The sequence below is a fragment of the Echiichthys vipera genome (assembly GCF_963691815.1).
Source record: "Echiichthys vipera genome assembly, chromosome: 10".
NCBI classification, from domain to species: domain Eukaryota; kingdom Metazoa; phylum Chordata; class Actinopteri; order Perciformes; family Trachinidae; genus Echiichthys; species Echiichthys vipera.
Genome location: NC_139835.1, coordinates 31,349,167 through 31,372,024, shown reverse-complemented (window position 1 = coordinate 31,372,024; position 22,858 = coordinate 31,349,167). Strand labels below are relative to the sequence as shown.

The 22,858-nt window shown below is 48.8% G+C and overlaps 1 protein-coding gene across 1 annotated transcript in view; it reads left to right on the top strand.

Moving 5' to 3' along the window:
- Positions 1–22,858, top strand: part of vwa8 (von Willebrand factor A domain containing 8) — a 71,849-nt gene that overhangs the window by 38,286 nt on the left and 10,705 nt on the right. Inside the window, 13 exon segments of the mRNA XM_083922059.1 lie at positions 3,368–3,476; positions 3,722–3,860; positions 4,245–4,432; positions 7,416–7,535; positions 7,654–7,718; positions 7,817–7,942; positions 8,037–8,146; positions 9,554–9,705; positions 11,547–11,751; positions 11,825–11,906; positions 12,464–12,668; positions 22,273–22,381; positions 22,698–22,854. Coding sequence (XP_083778185.1) covers positions 3,368–3,476; positions 3,722–3,860; positions 4,245–4,432; positions 7,416–7,535; positions 7,654–7,718; positions 7,817–7,942; positions 8,037–8,146; positions 9,554–9,705; positions 11,547–11,751; positions 11,825–11,906; positions 12,464–12,668; positions 22,273–22,381; positions 22,698–22,854 — 1,767 coding nt within the window.

Genomic DNA, 22,858 nt, shown 5'->3' with positions numbered 1-22,858 from the left:
AATCCAGGTGTGAGGATACAAAAGCAGCTGTTTCTGAATCTGTAAAGCTGTAAAAACGTCTTTGAACAAGTTCAGTAAAATGAAGTTCAACGTTTAAGTTGCAGTCAACCTTTAACCTTCAAACACTGGAGAATTAGAGGACAGAGTTTTAATACTTGATTTATTCTGACATGTCGTTATTTTTTATCGTTCATAGTTTGATTACTGACTGAAGTATAAAACCAACTACATTTACAGTCTGTGTTTAAGAAACGAAAGCTAACAAACACATTATTTACGTCGCCCTGCAGAGGTTCAGACACGTGTTCCCGCTGACGTTCGTTGCGGTGAGCGGTTCGTGTTCCCTCAGACGCCAGTGCTGAAACTGCTCGACAGCATTTTTAGAGCATTTGTACCTTTTTTAGAAGTGAAATCCTGAAATGCTTGAACCCGGCTCGCCTTCGTCCTCCGGCTGCTTTCAGACTGGATCAAACTCTGAGGCTTCCCCTGAAGTCTCCTCGCTGCTCAAAGGGCAAAGCCGCCGTTTTAACATCCACCACCTTGTGTCAGTGTGCACCGCTCTGTCTTTTAAATAAAGGAAAATATTTGTTTCTTCTGTCTCCTGTTGTTTTATTTGATCCCGTTTGTAAATTCATCCTGAGAACAGAGAAGAGCAGAAACAAGTATTTTCCTCCGGCGTGCGAAACGTGGCTGAACGACCCACGTCACAATAACCTCCCAAAGTGGAGACACGGATGCGTCAAATCTCATCTAAACATTTAGGACATTATCCAATCATACAAGAACGTGTTATTATCATCATTTAAAAAGGAGATAGTGAAAATAAGCTTGCGAAAAAAGATACGTTTTTAGTTTACAGAGAGAAAACTCTCTCGCCCACATTCCTTTTAACGGCGCGGTACGACATCTGTCGAGCTCCCCCTGGTGGAAAACCTGTGAACTTCATTTACTTTATTAAATCAATATATAAAATAATTTGGCACTTTTCCAAAAACAGTCCTACGAACCATCCACAGCTGCATCTAAGATAGAGGATCCTTCCCTTTAACCGTCCCACCCTCTAAAAGTGAGACGATGAGCTCCAAAATAAGCCCAATTCACTTATTTAGAGAGGTCTTGAGGGTTCCTGGTTCGAACCCCGGCTGGGGCCCTTATGTGTGGAGTTTGCATGTTGTCCCTGTGTCTGCGTGGGTTTTCTCCGGGTTCTCCGGTTTCCTCCCACAGTCCAAAGACGTGCAGGTGTTGGGTTCATTGATGACTCTAAATCACCCGTAGGTGTGAATGGTTGTCTGTCTCTGTTCGTCTCTATGTGTCCTGTGATAGACTGGCGTCCTGTCCAGGGTTGACCCCGCCTCACGCCCGATGTCAGCTGGGATCGGCTCCAGCCCCCCAACGACCCCGACAGGGACAAGAGGCTGAAGATGAATGAATGAATGAATGGAGCCTATGTTTCTCATTCATTGTGACACCGTTGTACCATGAGCCACGTGCGTAATCAGAGAAATCATTCTTAGTGCAGATCGCGATTAAAACCACAACAATAAGTCGATCATGGAGAATTTTCATTATCTGAGTAATCCTAAATATCACCACGCGTGACTGCAGCTGTGAACCGACCGCAGTTTACCTTCGGTCACAGGCCGGACGTTCAAATGAAGCCGGGAAAGTGTTTGTTTGATGATATTTAACAACAATGCTGGACCCTTAAACCAACCCTAGAGACGTCCCTGGACGGCTGCTACGCCAGGATGTCGCGTGCGGTGCTGAACATCAGCAAGAATGCACATGTAACTAACACGGTCCTGTACGAGGGAACACCAAGGGTGAGTGGAAAGATCGCTGTAAGGAGAATGAGACTTGCACCCAGAACTGTCAGCCAGCAAGCTGCTGCTGTGGGAACCGAGACGCGAGCGCGGGTCAAGAGGACGTCCCACACTAACACACGTGGACGTACTCAAGAGGGACGCAGGAGCCCAGATTACCAGCGAACTGGAAAGAGGTACGGAGAACCGGGAGAACCGGGAGAACCGGGACGACTGGAGACAACGATGCACGGCTCGTCTGAGGACGACCTAGAGAGAGAGAGAGAGCGAGAACACAACAACATCTGAAATAAAGGACTTAAATTCAGTTCTACGCTTTCATTTCAGGACCCAAGTCGACTCTGGTCCGGCTCTCTGGGTGATCCGTCCCATCACGTCTGGATTATGTGTTTTTCAAAAGCCCATCTTGAAACAGTTTATGTCCCACAGCATCTTCCGTACATGAAAGCAAATATTTTGCCTCTTGATTTCCAATTTTGGACACGGAGAGCGAGCAGCAGTGTCTCCTCTGTGTCTCGGTGCTTTTCCATTCACAGAGATATTTACGGTCAGAGGGTCCGGCCTCCAGTTTGCCGCTTATCCACTTGGAATTCCTGTGTTTTTGCGTCTTTCACCCCCACCTGCAGCCAATAAGTCTGTGGCTGCACTCCAGCTATGAATCATGGGAAGAGCAGTAAACATCGGGCCAGACACAACAACGTGAGCGGGGACTCGCACTTAGACACCCACGTTTCACTGGCCTCAGCCTCCCAAGAGACACTGGGGTCAAATTAAAGCGTTTGTTTTTATGAAATCTCTCAGAACAGAGAACAAACTTCCATCTGAAGGAGTTCTGCGGTGGCCGTGTCGATGTCCTCATGAGATGAGTTCAGTGTATTTGAAGTGGGGATGCAAAACGCTCACAGTGAAACCGAACAGTTTCCAATATGGAAAAAGAAAAAGTCAGAGAACTGAAACACATGAGATGAGTTTATCCTTTTTCTGCAGCGCCGTGCAACAACAAGAAGCATCAGTAACAACGTTCAAATGCCGTCATTCGCTTCACACAACTTCATTCATTCATCTTCAGCCTCTTGTCCCTGTCGGGGTCTCGGGGGGCTGGAGCCGATCTCAGCTGACATCGGGCGTGAGGCGGGGTCCACCCTGGACAGGACGCCAGTCTATCACAGGACACATAGAGACGAACAGAGACAGACAACCATTCACACCTACGGGTGATTTAGAGTCATCAATGAACCCAACACCTGCACGTCTTTGGACTGTGGGAGGAAACCGGAGAACCCGGAGAAAACCCACGCAGACACGGGGACAACATGCAAACTCCACACAGAAGGGACCCCAGCTGGGATTCAAACCAGGAACCCTCTTGCTGTGAGGCGACAGTGCTAACCACCTTTATAACGTCGTACACAGTTGTTTTGGTGTTCAGTTAAAGACATGAGTCATTATAGATGTAGGAAAGAATTATCCTTCTTGTTTTTTGTTTGTGTGAAAATCGCTGCATCATCCACATAGATTTGAATATTGTGGCCTTACATCTTCAGGTTGCCCCTGCCAGAGGTCAAGATGACGGGATACTGGACCATAAACCAGGGCGGCAGCACTCGCCGCAAACTGCTCTGCCCCACAGAGACACGGGCCATCGACATCAAGGTAAACACGCTCACCAGCTGTGGACGATACGGACGCAGCGCTCATCAAAGTTTTAATACTTTTTGTCTGTTTTGAGACGTCGTCACCTTTGAAAGTTTTAATCCGTGAGCTATGACAACAACAGCTGCTGTTTCTTCAGCAATCCACCTTCGTAGGAGTGTGTGCGCTTGTGCATGTGCATGTGCGTGGGTGTTTGGTGTGTGTGTGTGCGTGCACGAGTGTAACAGTGCGTCCTGCGTCTCCAGGGTCCTGTGTTCCTGCGTGTGCAGAGTTTCCCCTGCGACAGACAGGAAAGCAGAGCTCTGAGTTTCAGCGAAGAGAAGGCGCACTGGCAGATTCCCATGAATGAAGTCAACATCATCTGTGATGTCACCACCAAAGATGGTGCACACACACACACGCACACACACACACAAACACGCACAAACACATACACATGCACACACACACACGTACGTACGTAGCACAGTCTCAGGTCTCAGTGTTCATTCAGGGGTTTATTAGATCAGTGGTTCCCGACCACGGGTTCTTCTGCTGTTGCCCGGGGAAACTTGGAGAGATTGCGGAGAATTTCAACTAATGAGATTTGTTTTAAATACTGTTTGATTCAAAGAATATGTAACACCACAAATACATGTTGTGTACATATGTGGTTCTGTGGAGTAATACGCATGTGAGTAAATTAATAAATGCTGGAATATTAACGGATAAACAGTTGAAGGGCTTGGCTGTTAACCCCACCTCCCTCGTGTGTGTTTGTCTCTGCAGATGTGCTGTACGTGGCCACGTGTAACCCCGTGTCCCTGTTCTCCATGAAGGAGCGCGGGGACACGATCCAGTGCATGGAGCTGTACGACGTCTTCCCCAGGACCATCAGCGGCGTCTGGCAGCCCTTCGTCACCGTCGCTCCCCTCGGGAATCCCCTCGATGGACAGGTGGTGCTGCACGAGGAGCAGGTTGGCGCACATACGCACACATGCACACACACACACACACACACACACACGCACACGCACACGCACACTCACACTCACACTGATTAGATTACATAAGACTCAGTGACGTTTTGTCTTGCTCCTCTTGGGAAAAGTGAACAGGATGTGGATCATTTTAGGTTTTCATTGTAATTAAACATGTTTTTTCCATCAGCAGAACACATGATGCGTATTATTTGAGAGTAATGTCGACCACACACACACACAGACACACACACACACACACACACACACACACACACACACACACAGGCGATGATGGTGCTGATTGGTCCTCCTGACACTCGTCACAGAGCTCTGATGTTGTTCCTGTTGTGTGACATTTGTTCAGAGTGTTTACCTCGACGCACACATTTCAAATATTAAACCTGTTGTGAGGATTGAACGGCGAAGAAAGGACAGCAGACTAACAACAGACTAACAACACACTGTCAGGTGATGTGTAGCGTTTGTCAGCGGTTGTTGACTCTGGACGTTGCTGCAGGACGTTTCTAACTCTCCAGCTGTGATGACTGGGATGATCTTTACTCTGCTCCAGCTCGCTGTAACGTGTTCAGTCCATGTTCACGCCGTCTCCACGACTTCATCCATCTTTTGAGATGTTTCCCGTGTGAATTTTTCTGAGCAAGTAGAGCAGAGACTGTGATGTGAGACAGAATTGTTTCCATCTTCAGTGGAGATGATTTCCCGGTCTGGAACAGGAAGCACAAACGTTGGATCGTTGAGACTCTGGTTGTACAAAACAAACGGGAAAACAAAGCAAAAACAATATTGAAAAGAAGACATACACACACTTAACAGAGGGGGACACACACAAGAGGGAATTAACCCCAAAGGTCACCCATTATTCATTGTATTTGAAGTGGCGCTCACAGTGAAACCCGTCAGTTTCCAAAATGGACAAAGAAAAAGTCAGAAAACTGAAACACATGAGATGAGATGATCCTTTATCTGCAGCGCCGTGCAACAACGAGAAGCTTCAGTGAATAAGTTCAAATGCCGTCATTCGCTTCACACAACTTGAGATATTGAAATGTCAGGAATTCACATACTTCTAAGTTGTTACGACGCAGCTATCACCATGTTTGTTTACGTGTTCATTCAAGGACAGAGCACCTGAACGAACGTCTGTGTACAAATATGCAGGAATGCAAGTTTACGTCCATAGTTACACAAAGTAAATGCACACGTAGAAACGGATGAAACATGCAACATATGAGGTTAAAAGTGATCCCAGCTGACATCGGGCGTGAGGCGGGGTCCACCCTGGACAGGACGCCAGTCTATCACAGGACACATAGAGACGAACAGAGACAGACAACCAGAGGGGGACACACACAAGAGGGAGAGAACCCCAAAGGTCACCCATTTAGTTAGCAGGGTGCACTTCTGCTGCACTGTCCTGTGATGTTAGTGCGCCCTAACGTCACGTTGGACCGTTAAGACTGTTGTTCACGCATGAGTCCGTTAGTGTGTGGCGTGCTCTGTTGGACACATCTTTGCATCTACATGTATACATCTATAACGGTCCAGTCTCTTTGGTCCGATGTTCTTGTTTACAGACGAGGAGAACACGAGAACGTGACACTTACGCAACACTGGTATTTAAGCTCTTCGTCTTCAGAGAACAACCGCAGATTCCTCACAGATTCAAAATAGCAGCAAAGCCGTCTGCTCGAGTTTCTTAAAATGGTCGGCGGTTAGCGGTTGTTCTCTCTTACCCCATAAGACCCTGGCATGGGACAGCAGAGCGTCAGGCAACAACAATGCATGTTAGCTATTCCTCCAACCAGAACTCCTTTTTCCAGCTGCTGCATATTAGGACGAGAGGAGTCGACTCCTTCTAAAAATACACTCATGATGGATCATGTTACGTCTGCCTGAAGAAGAAGAGGTCCAGACAACAGAGAGTTCACTCGCAGGTCGTTGGTCTTCCAGGGAAATCAAACACACACACACACACACACACACGTAAATACACAAATGCATGCACGTGTGAAAGCAGACGTAAAAGCCACGTTCTTGGACATGCAGGAACTCAAAGATCTGTCAGAAGACACATGCAGGACGTTCACGTGTGCTCACACATGTACACACTCCCTCCCAAAGTATATGTTTAGAATCAGGAAATGGGGTTTGCCTTCTCTGAATAGCTGTGTGTGTCTGTGTGTGTGTGTGTGTGTGTGTGTGTGTGTCAGTGTCAGGAACGAGAGGCCGTAAGGAAACCATTAGTGTGAAGTGAAGCAGGGCAGCCGGGGCCGAGGCCAGCTCCCCTGTGGCTCCTTCTCATAAAACTCAATTGAAGATGAAGTGCGTCACAAAGCAAAAGCCTTTTGCACAGTTCACCCAGTACACACACTACATACATGTCAATACACACACACACACACACACACACACTCACTGAAATATCCTCTCATCTAAGATCACGTCCGTGGGTCCAGATCCGTCCGTCCGATCGTTGGCAGGTGTGTTGTCTGGGACCCAGTGAAGTCAGATGATGGCCCTAAAACAACAAACTTCATGTAACTTTGGTACTTTAAGTCACAGATGCACCTGGAGTCCTGGGGTCCTGGGGTCTTTGGGTCCAGGTGACTCTGTCCATATAAGCTACGTCCATTTTCATCAAAATCGATTTTCCACATCATCACCTATTCCATACGTTAGGAAGCACACACATGCAGAAGCACATGTGCGGTATATGTTTAGGTAACAGTGCAGAGTTAAGTCAGATCCAGGAGGTTTCGCCTGGAGAAGAGCGCCCTCTGTCGTCCGTGGAAGTCACTCAGAAAGAATTCAATAAAGGTTTGGAGTCGTGACTTCAGCTTCAGTCCAAATTAAATGTAGGAGGAAGGGAGAAGACACTTCCCCAAAGAGAAACCTACAAAATACATCTCTAATTAAGACTCCACTCTCTGTCCTTTCCTCTGTCTCTCTGTGCCAGAGTAACACAGTGCTCCATCTGGACATGGTGACGGGCGCCGTGCGGAGGCTCCTGCTGTCCCCGGACGCCGATCAGCCGTCCAGCAGAGCCTCCAACTGGTGGAGCAGTAAAGAACAACAGGTCAGAGGTTTCAGGTTTCATACATGGCATAAACACTGAACATGTTGTTTTTTACTTTACTGACTTCTTAAAATCACATCTCTCTCTTTAAAGTGTTGTGTGTGTTGATCGTTTGCAGGGAGGACATAAAATGTGTCGCGAGTTCGCCCACAAAAACTGGCTCCTCTTCTATAAGGAGGAGGGGTAAGCTGCTCCGATCTCCACCACGCGGTTAATCAGCACAATCTCAGTCACACGCTGGTGTTAAATGTGTGTGTGTGGTTGTGTGTGTGTGTGTGCAGCAGCCAGCTGGAGGTGCTGGATGTGCTGGAGGGCCGGGTTCACTCCATCTCCCTTCCCATCAACCTGAAGTCGGTCTTCCTGGTGGCGGAGGACCGCTGGCTGCTGCAGGAGAGCAACACCAACAAGTGAGTGAGGGACGGACTCAGGCGCGCTCTGAGGATCTGAAAGTGTGAATTCACTTGTGCTGTAATGCGACGTGCTGTTTGTGTCCCTGAACAGGAAGTTCCTGCTGACCAAACCCATGCACATGACAGCTGAAGACTCCGGCGTGTGTCAGCTCCACAGCATCAGTGAGGACGCCGTCAGCTCAGGCCACGGAGCCCGCTCAGGTACACATGAGACGTTCAGCTCTCAACAAAGACGAACAGGGTGGTGAAGACATTCGGCCTCCTGCAGGAAGTGATGTAGAAGCATTTGCACCCACAGTTTGTTCTTATTTTGTTCGTACGCGCTGATTTCTGGGATTCAACAGCTTTAAGAGACGTTATCACTCCGTTAAATGACCGTCATCAGCCTCATAGACACTTCTGTGTGGAGTTTGCATGTTGTCCCCGTGTCTGCGTGGGTTTTCTCCGGGTTCTCCGGTTTCCTCCCACAGTCCAAAGACGTGCAGGTGTTGGGTTCATTGATGACTCTAAATCACCCGTAGGTGTGAATGGTTGTCTGTCTCTGTTCGTCTCTATGTGTCCTGTGATAGACTGGCGTCCTGTCCAGGGTGGACCCCGCCTCATGCCCGCGACCCCGACAGGGATAAGCGGTTGAAGATGAATGAAAGAATGATGCTATATAACAACAGTCACAACAACAAAAAAGCACAAGTAGAGAAATCAAATAGTGAAAAAGAGGACATACACACACTTAACAGAGGGACACACACACACACTAGGGGGAGAAAACCCTAAAGGTCACCCATTGGGCGACGGCCAATGTCCGAAGGGTCATGGTTGTTGGGTCCTTGGGTGTGTGAATGTGTGCTACTGCTGTATGGTTGAGGAGGTGGTCGGAGGGGCCGTAGGCGCTGATTGGCTGCCACGTTTCCGTCAGTCGGCCCAGGGCAGCTGTGACTACTACGTTCGTTTCCAAACCCATATACTGGAAGTGCATCCACACCTGCTGCCCTGAACAGGGATTTGTACAGTCTGGACGCCATTCCCTTAGGTCTAGCCTGCTTTAAACATTTCTCTAGAGCTGGATGATTTGGTAAACTGCGCTGCCACTGAACACCGTACGCTCTCCGTACCGATCCAAGCTGTAAATATTGAAACAAGGAACAACCAGGTACGTTGAATGTCTCTGTGATATCTGAAAAAGAGAGAAATCCTTCGTCATTAAAGATATAAAGTCAAAGGAAAATGAAGAAACATGTCAGATGATGTTGCTGCATGAGGCCCATTATATCTCCCCATTAACAAGAAGTAATCTTGTCCCTGAGGCAGCTGTGCGTCTGCCCTGAGAGACCTCTCAGCTGATCTGTCCTCTGGCCTTCAGTCAAACCCAATATAAGAAGAGAACCACGCATGTTTCAATCAATACTGAACGTCCATAACCTTCGTGTCACAGCTAGTGAGAGCACGGAGGTCATGAGTCGCTGTAATAACTCTGCGGGATGGTGAAGGTTATTGTTTCTGCAGTGAGCTCATCGTCTGATCCAGCACCAGTGTTTGTTTTGATTTCTTCTCCTTTCTCTTCTCCTCTCTCTCCGTCACGTTTGACCCCCTTCACTCCCGCCGCCCCAGCTGAGGCGTCCGCGCCACAGATGCTGTCACATGAGCAGCTGCCCAACGAGAACCTCAGCGTCGCTCTGGACCAGAAGATCGTGTCACCGAACCGTATCCTGGCGGACAGCGGCTCCTTCGCGCGGATCGTTGTGGGCTTCCCCGACCTCGTGGTGAGAGGATGAGAGGACTCGGTGCAAACATGTTGGGATGAGTGAAGCTTTTTTAACTTTTCACGTCCATGTCAGGAGTCTGGTTTGAACACTGGTGTATCTTCTCTGTACAGGTGTAAAAATAATGAATACATGGTTCAAAGTAAGTTAGGGCGCCCTCCCACTGTGCCTCCGTCCCGTGCCCCGTGCTTTAGGGTCCTTGTCCCCCCCTCCAGGCCCGTTTGTACTCACACTACCTGGGCCTCGGAGAATGCTTCTTGCTGCCTATACGTCATCACGCCGTAACACGTCACACGCATTGATGACGTCATGGCGATGCGTGGCTTTGTTTCCAGATCTTTCCGTAGACCTCAGAGTTTTTGTGCGTCTTGTCGACTGTTTTTGAATCTTTTCATCGACCAAATCTGCAGTAAACACTCCACCTCCGCATCACACCAACGTTAACCTTTCACCGCCATTGTTTGAAATGTCTGCGCATGGTCCCTCCTTCTTTTTTCTACGTTCCAACAGGCGCACAGGAAATGACCTCAGAACCGCCGTAGGCCTCGTGCTCGTACACGTGCGCACGCTCGTGCTCGTACACGTGCAAACATGCTTTACTAAAGCCCACCTCTCCCAAACGGGCCGTGGACTGCAAGCATGTCGCAACTAGATGTGGTACGGTTTCACTCACACTGGTCAAAGGAACCAGACTTTAGCCGTGAAGCGTGTTTGGGCACGGGACGGAGGCACAGTGGGAGTGCGACCTTAGTAAGCTGAAATTATCCGAATACAAAACAGTTGAAGCTTCACTCCAGTGACCAAACCAACCTAAACATTGACAGTTAACGTGTAAGTCTTTAGCATGAATATCCATCAAATAAGACGCTGATTTCTTTCCTTGATCAGCCACGGTGAGAGATGCTAACAGCCCCAAAGGGCTAACACTGATTAGCTCGGGGCGGTGCACTGAACGTATCCAAAAGGTCATTTTATTTCCACTAATGCTGCTCAAAATAACAGCAAACCTCTGCAGCAGCATGATACTAATCAGTGATCAGGGTCCCTACACAGGTATTCCATACAAGTGCAAGTGCATTCGGTAATCCACTTCTACGGACTAGCTGTTAGCATGGACCCACTGAATGTCCAGAGTTGTAAAACACTGTTTTTTAACAAACTGGCTTCACTAACTACGCTGTTGCTGCTTTGTTTTGTGTGTAGGGACTCTGCTCATGTTGCTGCAGAGGTTTGCTGTTATTTTCAGCAGCATTAGTGAATGCCTTCACCGTACTGCCCCGAGCTAACCACTGTTAGCCACATCCAGCTATCTCTGTTAAAGCTGCAGTCAGCAAGGTCTGGCAGATGGAGTTGACTCGAATGTTTCCAACTCGCACGCCCCTCCCCCTCTACCACAGAGCTCCTCCCCCTCTCCCATCGAGTGCTCGTCAGTGCGCGTGCACCAGATTCCTTGCTGCTGTCTCCGACTGCGTGTTTAATAGTTGAAAAACGGTCTCGATGGCTTATTTGATGGATTTTCACGCCGAAAAAAGACCACGGGGTCCATTTACACCAGACTCACACTTTAAAGGAGTGAAACAATGATCCACTTTTATATGAAGTGTAATGTTTTACTTATACACTCTGGAGGTTGATGTCGTGTGAGTACATGAGAGCGAACAGGTGGAAGACTGAAGTGCATTGAGAACATGAATGAAAGCATAAGAGCTCAGATGAATGAGGTCCTCTCGTGTGGGTGCTTCAGCTGAACTGATGAATATTAATGTCCTCGCTCTTCGTGCGGCCGTGCGCTCGATGAACACGTCGTGACAGCTTCCATCTTGACTTCCCCTCCTGTCCAGTCCCCTAACGAGGTGTACAGCTTCAAGAGGCCCGCGGACCTGTCGGAGCTGAAGAGCGCAGACAGCGGGGCTCACACGTTCCTGAGAGGCGGCCTTCACTCCAGCGCCGCCAAACGGGAGAATTGTGTCAGTCTGCTCGCGGCCAATCAGGTGGTCCGAGCCCTCCCGCCCAGCAAGGTGCCGCTGAAGGAGGTCTACCCCAAAGGTGAGTCCAGGATCATACGAGCGAACCCTCACAGAGGACGCATTCACACTCGTTTGTGTTGTTTTTCACGCAGACGTCACACCTCCGATGACGGCGGCGTACCTGGAGGTGACTGATCTGAGCTCCAAGAAAGTCAAATATGTCCCCGTCCCAAGGTAAAGGACAGCACACCTGTGTCTCACTGTGTCTCACTGTTTCCCACTGTGCCTCACTGTGTCTCACCGTGTCTCACCGTGTCCCACTGCGTCTCACTGTGTCCCACTGTGTCACACTGTGTCTCACCGTGTCCCTCTGTGCCTCACTGCGCCTCACAGTGTCTCACCGTGTCCCGACGTGTCTCACTGTGTCTCACTGTGTCTCATTGTGTCTCACTGTATCTCATTGCGTCTCACTGTGTCTCACTGTGTCCCGACGTGTCTCAACATATCTCACTGTGTCTCACTGTGTCCCTCTGTGCCTCACTGTGTCTCACTGTGTCCCACTGTGTCACACTGTGTCTCACTGTGTCCCACTGTGTCTCACTGTGTCTCACTGCGTCTCACCGTGTCTCATCGTGTCTCATTGTGTCTCACTGTGTCTCACTGCGTCTCACTGCGTCTCACTGTGTCTCACCGTGTCTCATTGTGTCCAACCGTGTCACACCGTGTCACACCGTGTCTCATTGTGTCCCACTGCGTCTCACTGCGTCTCACTGTGTCTCACCGTGTCTCAGGTCGATGACCGTGTCGCCGTACACCAGCTGGTTGTCCAAAGTGTCGGAGTCGGACGTGCTGTTGGCTTCCCTCGGTTCCGGAGGCGTGGCCACGGTGGACATGGGCGGGTACGTGCGTCTGTGGGAGACGGGCCTGGACACGCTGCAGAGGTCGCTGATGGAGTGGAGGAACATGATCGGCACAGAGGACGGCAGACCACTCCAGGTAAGAGACGAGCGGAGCGGCTCATGAACAGACATGTCTGCAGTTCCTCTCCACACCACCGGGGGGCAGCGCTGCTCCAACAACAACTACAGTGAACTCTCAGCTGCATGTCTCTCTGCACACTCGCTTCACTCTGGCAGAACACATCAGCTGAAACATTCCTGGTTTTATGCTAACGGGAATGTTTCCACACCCAAAACTTACGAGCGGGCTGCACCCAGGGTGGGCGTGCATGAAAGGACGGGCATTGTGCTGATGATGCAACAGCTTTGACCCTCAGTGTGGGTCAGAACATTTCGGACCAGCATAATGAGAAAGCATTGTGAAGGTGCCCACATACACAACACATGCAGACACATTCTTTAGATAACGCCGCGGACTTTATCTGCAGATCTGTGCTCGGTGCACGAGGCCGGGAGAGAGGAAATGTAACCTTTACTCAACCAGGAAGTCAACACCAAGATTAAAACAAGCTCCTCTGCAAGTGAGGCCTGTAGCTGAGCAGCATCACATCACAACAGCAACGATACATGTGACAGGGAAGAAAGGAGAGGCCGTTTTCCGTCAGAGCACATTACAAAACAACCAGTGCTCATAAAATATCCATAATAGCACTAAAAGTTACATAAGAAGCACATGGAAGTGGAAGTGAAAGCACACACATCTCACTTGCAAACATCAACAAAACGACTCAACATTAGAGACGGAACGATTCAAGAGAGATGAATTGATTCACACACACACGCAGGTGTCAGTGAGAAGGGTCCCGACGGATCACGTTTGTCTCATTTGAACCGCTGCTGCAGGTTGTTTCACTCGTGTGGAGCAGAATTAAAAGCCAGTGTCAGTGTTTACGTGATGGGTTTCAAAGCGCAAGTACTCAATGAATAGTTAATTAAAGCAACAGCAGCTACATGTGAGCACTTAGGGCGCCCTCCCACTGTGCCTCCGTCCCGTGCCCCGTGCTTTAGGGTCCTTGTCCCCCCCTCCAGGCCCGTTTGTACTCACACTACCTGGGCCTCGGAGAATGCTTCTTGCTGCCTATACGTCATCACGCCGTAACACGTCACACGCATTGATGACGTCATGGCGATGCGTGGCTTTGTTTCCAGAATTTTCCGTAGACCTCGGAGTTTTTGTGCGTCTTGTCGACTGTTTTTGAATCTTTTCATCGACCAAATCTGCAGTAAACACTCCACCTCCGCATCACACCAACGTGAACCTTTCACCGCCATTGTTTGAAATGTCCGCGCATGGTCCCTCCTTCTTTTTTCTACGTCCCAACAGGCGCACAGGAAATGACCTCAGAACCGCCGTAGGCCTCGCGCTCGAACACGTGCGCACGCTCGTGCTCGTACACGTGCAAACGTGCTTTACTAAAGCCCACCTCTCCCAAACGGGCCGTGGACGGCAAGCGTGCCGCTCCTAGACGTGGTACGGTTGCACTCACACTGGTCAAAGGAACCAGACTTTAGCCGTGGAACCGGTTTGGGCACGGGACGGAGGCACAGTGTGAGTGCGCCCTAAGTCACTAAGCCCGATATGGCTCTGACATACATTAATACACACACTCATGTTCCCATGCACCTGCACACTGGACCTCTCTCTGGCCCAGATTCCTCAGTGGTCAGGTCTTCTTTGATGAGGCGCCTGGAGTCGACCGTAGGTCACACGCACACAGACGCTCCCTGTGCTCCGTGTGAGCTCATTGGAAACAACAGTAGCACCCCTGTCTTTAAACATAGCTGCACACAAGGCGCTCTGTGTATCTGCTGCTCCACCAAACTGTTTACACACCTCACCTCCCTGCCAGCTCACCTGTTTGCACACGGCACATGTGCACCACTCGCCACATACCTTGTGTTTTTGACACACTTAAAGAGTGTAACGATGAGGCGATGAGCAGGAAATTAAAAGACATCTTTTATGTCACAGGGGATCGACCCCGAGACGCTGACGCTCAGTCAACTCTAGGTGGACACAGGCACTTGTATGTAATCGGCAACTATTTAGTGTCAAGTCTTGATGCAAACATGGCAGAACTTCTTGTTTTCGTCTCATAAATGTGGAGATTTCCTGCTTTTGTTTGTTTTCTCTCTTTGGGTTTTGGACAAAATGAGACATTTAAAGACAAAACTGTGGAGATTAATCAGTGATGAACATAATCGCTGTAGTTCTGTAGCTCATGTCTGACCCCAGAGAAGAAATGCAGGACAGTCCGTTGCCTTTGACACAAACTTTGTGCACATTGGAGGCGTGTGTGTGTGTGTGTGTGTGTGTGTGTGTGTGTGTGTGTGTGTGTGTGTGTGTGTGTGTGTGTGTGTGTGTGTGTGTGTGTGTGTGTGTGTGTGTGTGTGTGTGTGTGTGTGTGTGTGTGTGTGTGTGTGTGTGTGTGTGTGTGTGTGTGTGTGTGTGTGTGCGCGTGCGCGCGCGCGTGCGTGTGTGTTTGGGTTTGGTCTTTGATTGCATGGCTGATGCCAGCGCAGACTACACAATACATCCATCTAACTCTGCTCTCATTCAACCAGCCACACACACACAAACACACACACACACACACACACACACACACACACATCAGTAGGTGTCTGCAGGTATCACACACACGCACACACACACACACACACACACACACACATCAGTAGGTGTCTGCAGGTATCTACCGCAACATCACCACGTTATGAGGACTGAACCTGACCAAATGAATAATTCATAAATAAATAAATAAATGACTCAATAAAACAATTAAAATTATATTTAATTTACCAAAAATAATATTACTAATAAATGCAGGTTTTAATTAATTGATAAAATGTCACATAAATTGATATTTGTTTTAATTAGTTAATTAAATTTAATTCATTTATTATTTTTTATTTATTTACAATTATTTAATTCCCCTTTTTATTTATTTCTTTACTTATTTAATAATGTCTTTCATTTTCCCATGTTTTACATTTATTTATTGTTTTTATTGTATTTCTTTATTCCTATTTAAATGGTTTTGTTTGTCTATTTATGTATTTATATATATATGTATTCATGGTTGTGGCGGGTTCAGTCCTCTCTGCTGCTCTGCTTGGCCACCCGCCATCTTTCCCCCCCGCCCTGCTGAAGCTTATCAGCCACGCTCACACGCACCGTCGTACCGGCTTCAAACCGCCTGCAGCTGCAACAATCTGCACACAGCAGCAGTTCACAGTAACAGTAACGTTCTTGAAATGTGCAACTGACGTTTAGGACCAAACGGAGAGTTGTGACTCTGATAACAGGGAAAAGTCTGATGCGTCTGCAGATGCCCTGACACGTGACTTCATAGTGTTGGAGAGTTTCATCGTAACGAGCGAAAAACTGCCTTTAAAAGGATCAAGAGCAACGTTTCTTATCTGGATCTGAAAGTATCGTGTGCAGGTTCAAGTTTATTCATTCATTCATCTTCAGCCTCTTGTCCCTGTCGGGGTCGTTGGGGGGCTGGAGCGGATCCCAGCTGCATCGGGCGTGAGGCGGGGTCCACCCTGGACAGGACGCCAGTCTATCACAGGACACATAGAGACGAACAGAGACAGACAACCATTCACACCTACGGGTGATTTAGAGTCATCAATGAACCGAACACCTGCACGTCTTTGGACTGTGGGAGGAAACCGGAGAACCCGGAGAAAACCCACGCAGACACGGGGACAACATGCAAACTCCACACAGAAGGGCCCCAGCCGGGGTTCAAACCAGGAACCCTCTCACTGTGAGGCGACAGTGCCACACAACCACCAGTTCAGTAAAAAGAGAATAAAACAATGAAAAAATAACAACAGATACATAAATACAAATTTAGACTCATGCTCCAAAGTGAGTCGTGCAGATTTAGTGCTTGTGAGGAGTTTGTTCCTGCACGCACACTTTGGATTCATGAAGTCACACACACACACACACACACACACACACACACACACACACACACACACACACACACACACACAGATGCACTCTCTCTCTGTCTCCAGGCGTCTCAAAGAGAGAATCGGGAAATTTACGAGGCTATTAATTTCACGAGAGGAGGCGTGGACGGCAGATGAGAGACGGAGAGACAGAGAGACACTGGGGGAAGAACAGAGGGGGGGGGGGGAGACGTCCTTTAGAGCGGCGGGTGGGGAGGACACATTGATTCCCACAGTCATAAAAATGAAGTTCTCCGCTCCGTCACCCTCCCCTCACGCCTCTTGTCTTCTGTCTGTTCCTCCCTCTCAGAGGTTAAGATGCCGTCTTTATCTCACTGGGACCAGACGCAACAGCAGCGCAGCATCAATCCCATCCTAAGTTTACACGATGTTTTATCCAAATACTGTCAATCCAACACCAAGGCGCACAGTAGACGTGATTATAGCTTTGAAAAAGAGTTCTCTTAGGAGGAGAAGAGGAAGAAGGAGGAGGAGGAGAAGAAGAAGAAGAAGAAGAAGAAGAGGAAGAAGACAGAGGAGAAGAGGAGGAGGAGAAGGAGAAGAAGAAGAAGACGGAGGAGGAGGAGGAGGAGGAGGAGAGGAGGAGGAAGAGGAGGAGAAGGAGAAGAATAAGAAGAAGGAGGAGGAGAAGAAGAAGAAGAAGACGGAGGAGGAGGAGGAGAAGAGGAAGAAAGGAGGAGGAGGAAGAAGAAGGAGGAGGAGGAGAAGAGGAGGAAGAGGAGGAGGAGGATGAGGAGAAGAGGAGGAGGAGGATGAGGAGAAGAGGAGGAAGAAGAAGGAGGAGGAGGAGAAGAGGAGGAAGAGGAGGAGGAGGATGAGGAGAAGACGTCGACGGCAGCGTCGACGACGGCAGCAACGACAACGGTCGACGACACACACATGCACAAACAGGACCTATAAACATGCAATTAATGGAGAGATGTCAGAGCGAGGGGGCTGCCAATGGACCAGCGCACCGAGCAGTTGGGGGTTCAGTGCCTTGCTCAACAGCACCTCTGCGGTGCCCAGGAGATGAACTGGCACCTCTCCACACAATGTAACAGTCATGTAAGTTTAAGGCCCTGTTACACGACATGAAGCCGAGTCAGTAGACTGACAGATATCTGAGAGCTGCACCGCCCAAATGACTCGCGTCTCTTCCCAAATGCAGAGCAGGACCCTGAACCTGAGTGTCCTCGCTCTCACAGCCCAAAATGGACACGCGTGATAAAGTGCCGCTCCTCGTTCTCTCTAGAACCAAAAGTGGAGCATTCGTCACCCTCCTTTTTACTGGACAGACTCCGTGAGTCCATCAGCAGCAGGGAGACACATTCATGAGTTATGTTGTCACCGGTGACAAGAGAGCTTCATCTAAATGCAGCGTGATGACGAAGGTGGATCACCGCCTGTGTTCAGGAAGTGACGAGCGTCAGGACGTGTCACAGTGATGGAAGAGTTTGTGTGTGTGTGTGTGTGTGTGTGTGTGTGTGTGTGTGTGTGTGGTCATAACCACATCATCGACCTCAGTGAGAGCGATACGTCCGGCCCGCACTGCCGACCCTTTGAAGCCACATTCCTGCCCGTCAGGTGCACACCGACGTGGCAGCGGCATGTGTGCGGCAGAGCTCGTGTTCTGTCGCCGCTGCAGGCTGCCCGCGGCGTGTGACTCACGCCTGCGTCGGTGTGTAATCAGAGAGCGGGTCACATGGCGGAGGTGAGCTCCTGGAGGTGAGCTGCGGTGACAAACCTCTGACCCTTTACCTCACCGCAGAGCTACGGCACCAAGTGCTCTCCGGTTACTGAGGTTAACTTCAGGGGGATCATCAGCTAGCACACAGACACCTACACACACTTACACACAACTACACACACCTACACACAGCTACACACACCTACACACACCTACACATACATATGTTCATGCATAGTCTGTCTCTTCAGTGGATTAGATTATTGTAATGGCATCAATCCGACAGTGCAGCTTATCCAGAATGACGCCAACAACACCAAGAAAACGGACCACATCCCATCCGTCCTTAAGGGCGCCCTCCCACTGTGCCTCCGTCCCATGCTTTAGGGTCCTTGTCCCCCCCTCCAGGCCCGTTTGTACTCACACTACCTGGGCCTCGGAGAATGCTTCTTGCTGCCTATACGGGCGCACATAAAATGACGTCAGAACCGCCGTAGGACTCGTGCTCGTACACGTGCGCACACTCGTGCACGTACACGTGCTTTACAAAAGCCCACCTCTCCCAAACGGGCCGTGGACGGCAAGCGTGCCGCAGCTAGGCGCTGTGCGGCTGCACTCAAAGGAACCAGACTTTAGCGGTGAAACCTGTTTGGGCACGGATGGACAGTGTGAGTGTGACCTAAATCTCTGCACTGGCTCCCTCTACGTAAAAGGATAGATTTTAAAACTCTGTTCCTGGCCTACAGGGCCCTGAAGGGTCGGGGTCCAAAACCCATCTCTGAGCTGCTTGTTGGATCTGAAGCCCCCGGACTCCTCAGGTCTCCAGGTTCACTCCGTATTCCCAGGGTCAGACCTAAAGAGGCTGAAGTACTGCAGCGTTCCCATAACCCAACATGCAGCTAACCTTAACTTTCCAATCTTAACCCTTTTCTGTATTTAAAAATATATATTTTTATTGTTTCAGGGACTTGGATTCACCATTCATGCATTTGTTTCATCGCCTACAGACGAGTTAAAATGGGGTTTAGCAGGTGGAGGACTCTAAAACAGGCTGTAGTCACAGCAGGAAAAGGTTGTTCATGTCAATGGAAATCATATATCGAGTTATTGTGATTCACAATTACATCATCTAAGTTGATAACAATCACATAAAAAGAAAATCTGATGTTTTGCACTAAAGTTCTTAATGAAATGGAGTAAACCGTGTTTATTTCCCATACTTCTTCACAGCAGTACCGTACCTGCCGGCTCCCACAGTGAGCGTCATCTTGTCCCTGTAATCTGACGTGCTTTATACCTGACTGACCCTCCTAATCGGTGCTAAATATAGAGCGTGTGCTGATGCTGCAGCTTCATGACGACGTGAGAACAGAGGCTGAGCTCTGAGTCCGTCGGAGGTGCGGACCTAGCCTCAGCAGGGGGGAGAGGAGGACGCTGCTCCTACGAGATACGTCTCTGCTCCACCGCTCCGACGTAACGAACCGAGCTAAAAATCAAAAACAGCCAAGATAATAATCCGCACACGACAAAACTTCCCACAGATACTGCTCAGACTCCTGCAGCTGAAGCACAGTGGGACGCACCGAGCCTCCCACCGCTCCTCTCTCGCTCCCTCATGCGTGCCAGACTCTGGATGGCCGCCCCGCCTCAGCGTGAGAGCCGGCGTGCTGATTTTGGCACTGATGCCGCCGCTGAGATGGGCCTAGAAATCCTTTCCTGTCCATCCTGCCGAAACCTCAGACTTTAGACACACAGAGGCCTTTCTCTTAATGTTTAGCAGTTTGACTGTGCGGTCGGGAGCGGACTGTTTTGTTAACCGTGTCGTTTTCTGATTCGAAACATCAGGAGGTAAACGAACAGAGGCTTCAGGGGGAGTTCTGTGAGCTGAATCTGTTCTGTGCCAAAGAAAGAGCCTTAAATCTGCAGCATGGAGGTTTTGGATGTCTCCAGAACGAGCAGGGATGTGATGTAGACGATGGATGTTCAGCTTTCAAATGCAGAACTGAGTCCACTTTAATATCTGTTTATTTATCGCAGGTAATATCGTCATATTCAAAACTGTTACCGCATATTCTCCTCATGTCGTGCAGCTCTATCTGCAACACACCTGGAGTGATGGGTCCAAATTACGTTTTGTTTTGGTCAGTTTATAAGCTGTAAATCAGAACCAGCAAGTGCAAAACAAATCCATTCTCCTTCAGCGCTTCTGTTTCTCTAATTCAACGCAAAACCTGGGAGAGGCAGAAGTGTGTGGAAGGCTTCTGTGTGTGTACTGTGTGCAGTCGCAGGGAGTGTCGGCCACGCTCGTTGTTTTTGTGGCTGTTGTGTGTGAAGTTTCAGCGTCTCCACCTCGAGCCAACACACACTCTTTCTCTGGATGTGTCGTTCACTTTCAGCACACATTTATGCTCCTAGAGGACACTTTAACACACGTTTATGCTCCTAGAGGGCACTTTAGCACACGTTTTGGCTCCTAGAGGACACTTTAGCACATGTTTATGCTCCTAGAGGACACTTTAACACACGTTTATGCTCCTAGAGGACACTTTAACACACGTTTATGCTCCTAGAGGACACTTTAACACACATTTATGCTCCTAGAGGACACTTTAACACACATTTATGCTCCTAGAGGACACTTTAGCACATGTTTATGCTCCTAGAGGACACTTTAGCACATGTTTATGCTCCTACACTTTAACACACGTTTTGGATCCTAGAGGACACTTTAGCACACGTTTATGCTCCTAGAGGACACTTTAACACACGTTTATGCTCCTAGAGGACACTTTAACACACGTTTATGCTGCTAGAGGCCACTTTAACACACGTTTATGCTCCTAGAGGACACTTTAACACACGTTTATGCTCCTAGAGGACACTTGAACACACGTTTATGCTCCTAGAGGACACTTTAACACACGTTTATGCTCCTAGAGGACACTTTAGCACATGTTTAGTCTCCTAGAGGACACTTTAACACACTTTTATGCTCCTAGAGGACACTCTAGCACACGTTTATGCTCCTAGAGGGCACTTTAGCACACGTTTATGCTCCTAGAGGACACTTTAACGCACGTTTATGCTCCTAGAGGACACTTTAGCACACGTTTAGTCTCCTAGAGGACACTTTAGCACGCGTTTAGGCTCCTAGAGGACACTTTAACACACGTTTATGCTCCTAGAGGACACTTTAGCACACGTTTAGGCTCCTAGAGGACACTTTAACACACGTTTATGCTCCTAGAGGACACTTTAACACACGTTTATGCTCCTAGAGGACACTTTAACACACGTTTATGCTCCTAGAGGACACTTTAGCACACGTTTATGCTCCTAGAGGACACTTTAACACACATTTATGCTCCTAGAGGACACTTTAGCACATGTTTATGCTCCTAGAGGACACTTTAGCACATGTTTATGCTCCTACACTTTAACACACGTTTTGGATCCTAGAGGACACTTTAGCACACGTTTATGCTCCTAGAGGACACTTTAACGCACGTTTATGCTCCTAGAGGACACTTTAGCACACGTTTAGTCTCCTAGAGGACACTTTAGCACGCGTTTAGGCTCCTAGAGGACACTTTAACACACGTTTATGCTCCTAGAGGACACTTTAGCACACGTTTAGGCTCCTAGAGGACACTTTAACACACGTTTAGGCTCCTAGAGGACACTTTAACACACGTTTATGCTCCTAGAGGACACTTTAGCACACGTTTAGGCTCCTAGAGGACACTTTAACACACGTTTAGTCTCCTAGAGGGAACTTTAATATCTGTTTATTTACTGCAGGTAATATCCTGATGTTCAACACTGTTATGGCATATTCTCCTCATGTCGTGCAGCTCTATTCACAACAGACCTCGAGTGATGGGTCCAAAACACGTTTTGTTTTGGTCAGTTTATAAACTGTAAATCACCGCAGGCTAAAAACGGACCCACATGACGTGTCCGGTTGCTCTCCTCTCAGATTACCGTCCAGAGGGACAGCGGCCTGGACGTCACGGCCCCCAAACACGGCAAAGTCGACCCCAACAACGATCCTCACGTCGGGGGGAACCAGTGGGCAGGAGGCACAGGTAACCAGTGTTTTAAAGTCCGTTAACTCACTGAATGCAGATGGAAGGAGGTGTGTGTATGACACAACTATTTTAGGATTGGATCCGCCTCTTTTATGTCAGTCGAGGGACGCATCCATTAAAAAATACCCCAAAGATGAACCTATAATGAAATGTAATCAGCTTTAAATGCAGTTCTTCTCTCGATCATCAGCTTTTATCGTGTTTCAATTCATTTAAATGACTTTTCACTGAGTTCATAGAAACTAATGACAGAAGCTAATAGAAGATCTGTCATCTGTGATTGGTTCATCCTTAATGAGACGTTTACTTGCAGGCGGCAGAGACACGGCGGGGCTGGGGGGCAAAGGGGGCCCCTACCGCCTGGATGCAGGACACAAAGTCCACCAGGTGTCCCAGGCTGAGAAAGATGCCGTTCCAGAAGAGGTCCGCAGAGCCGCCCGCGAAATGGGTGAAAAAGCCTTCAAAGAGCGGTGG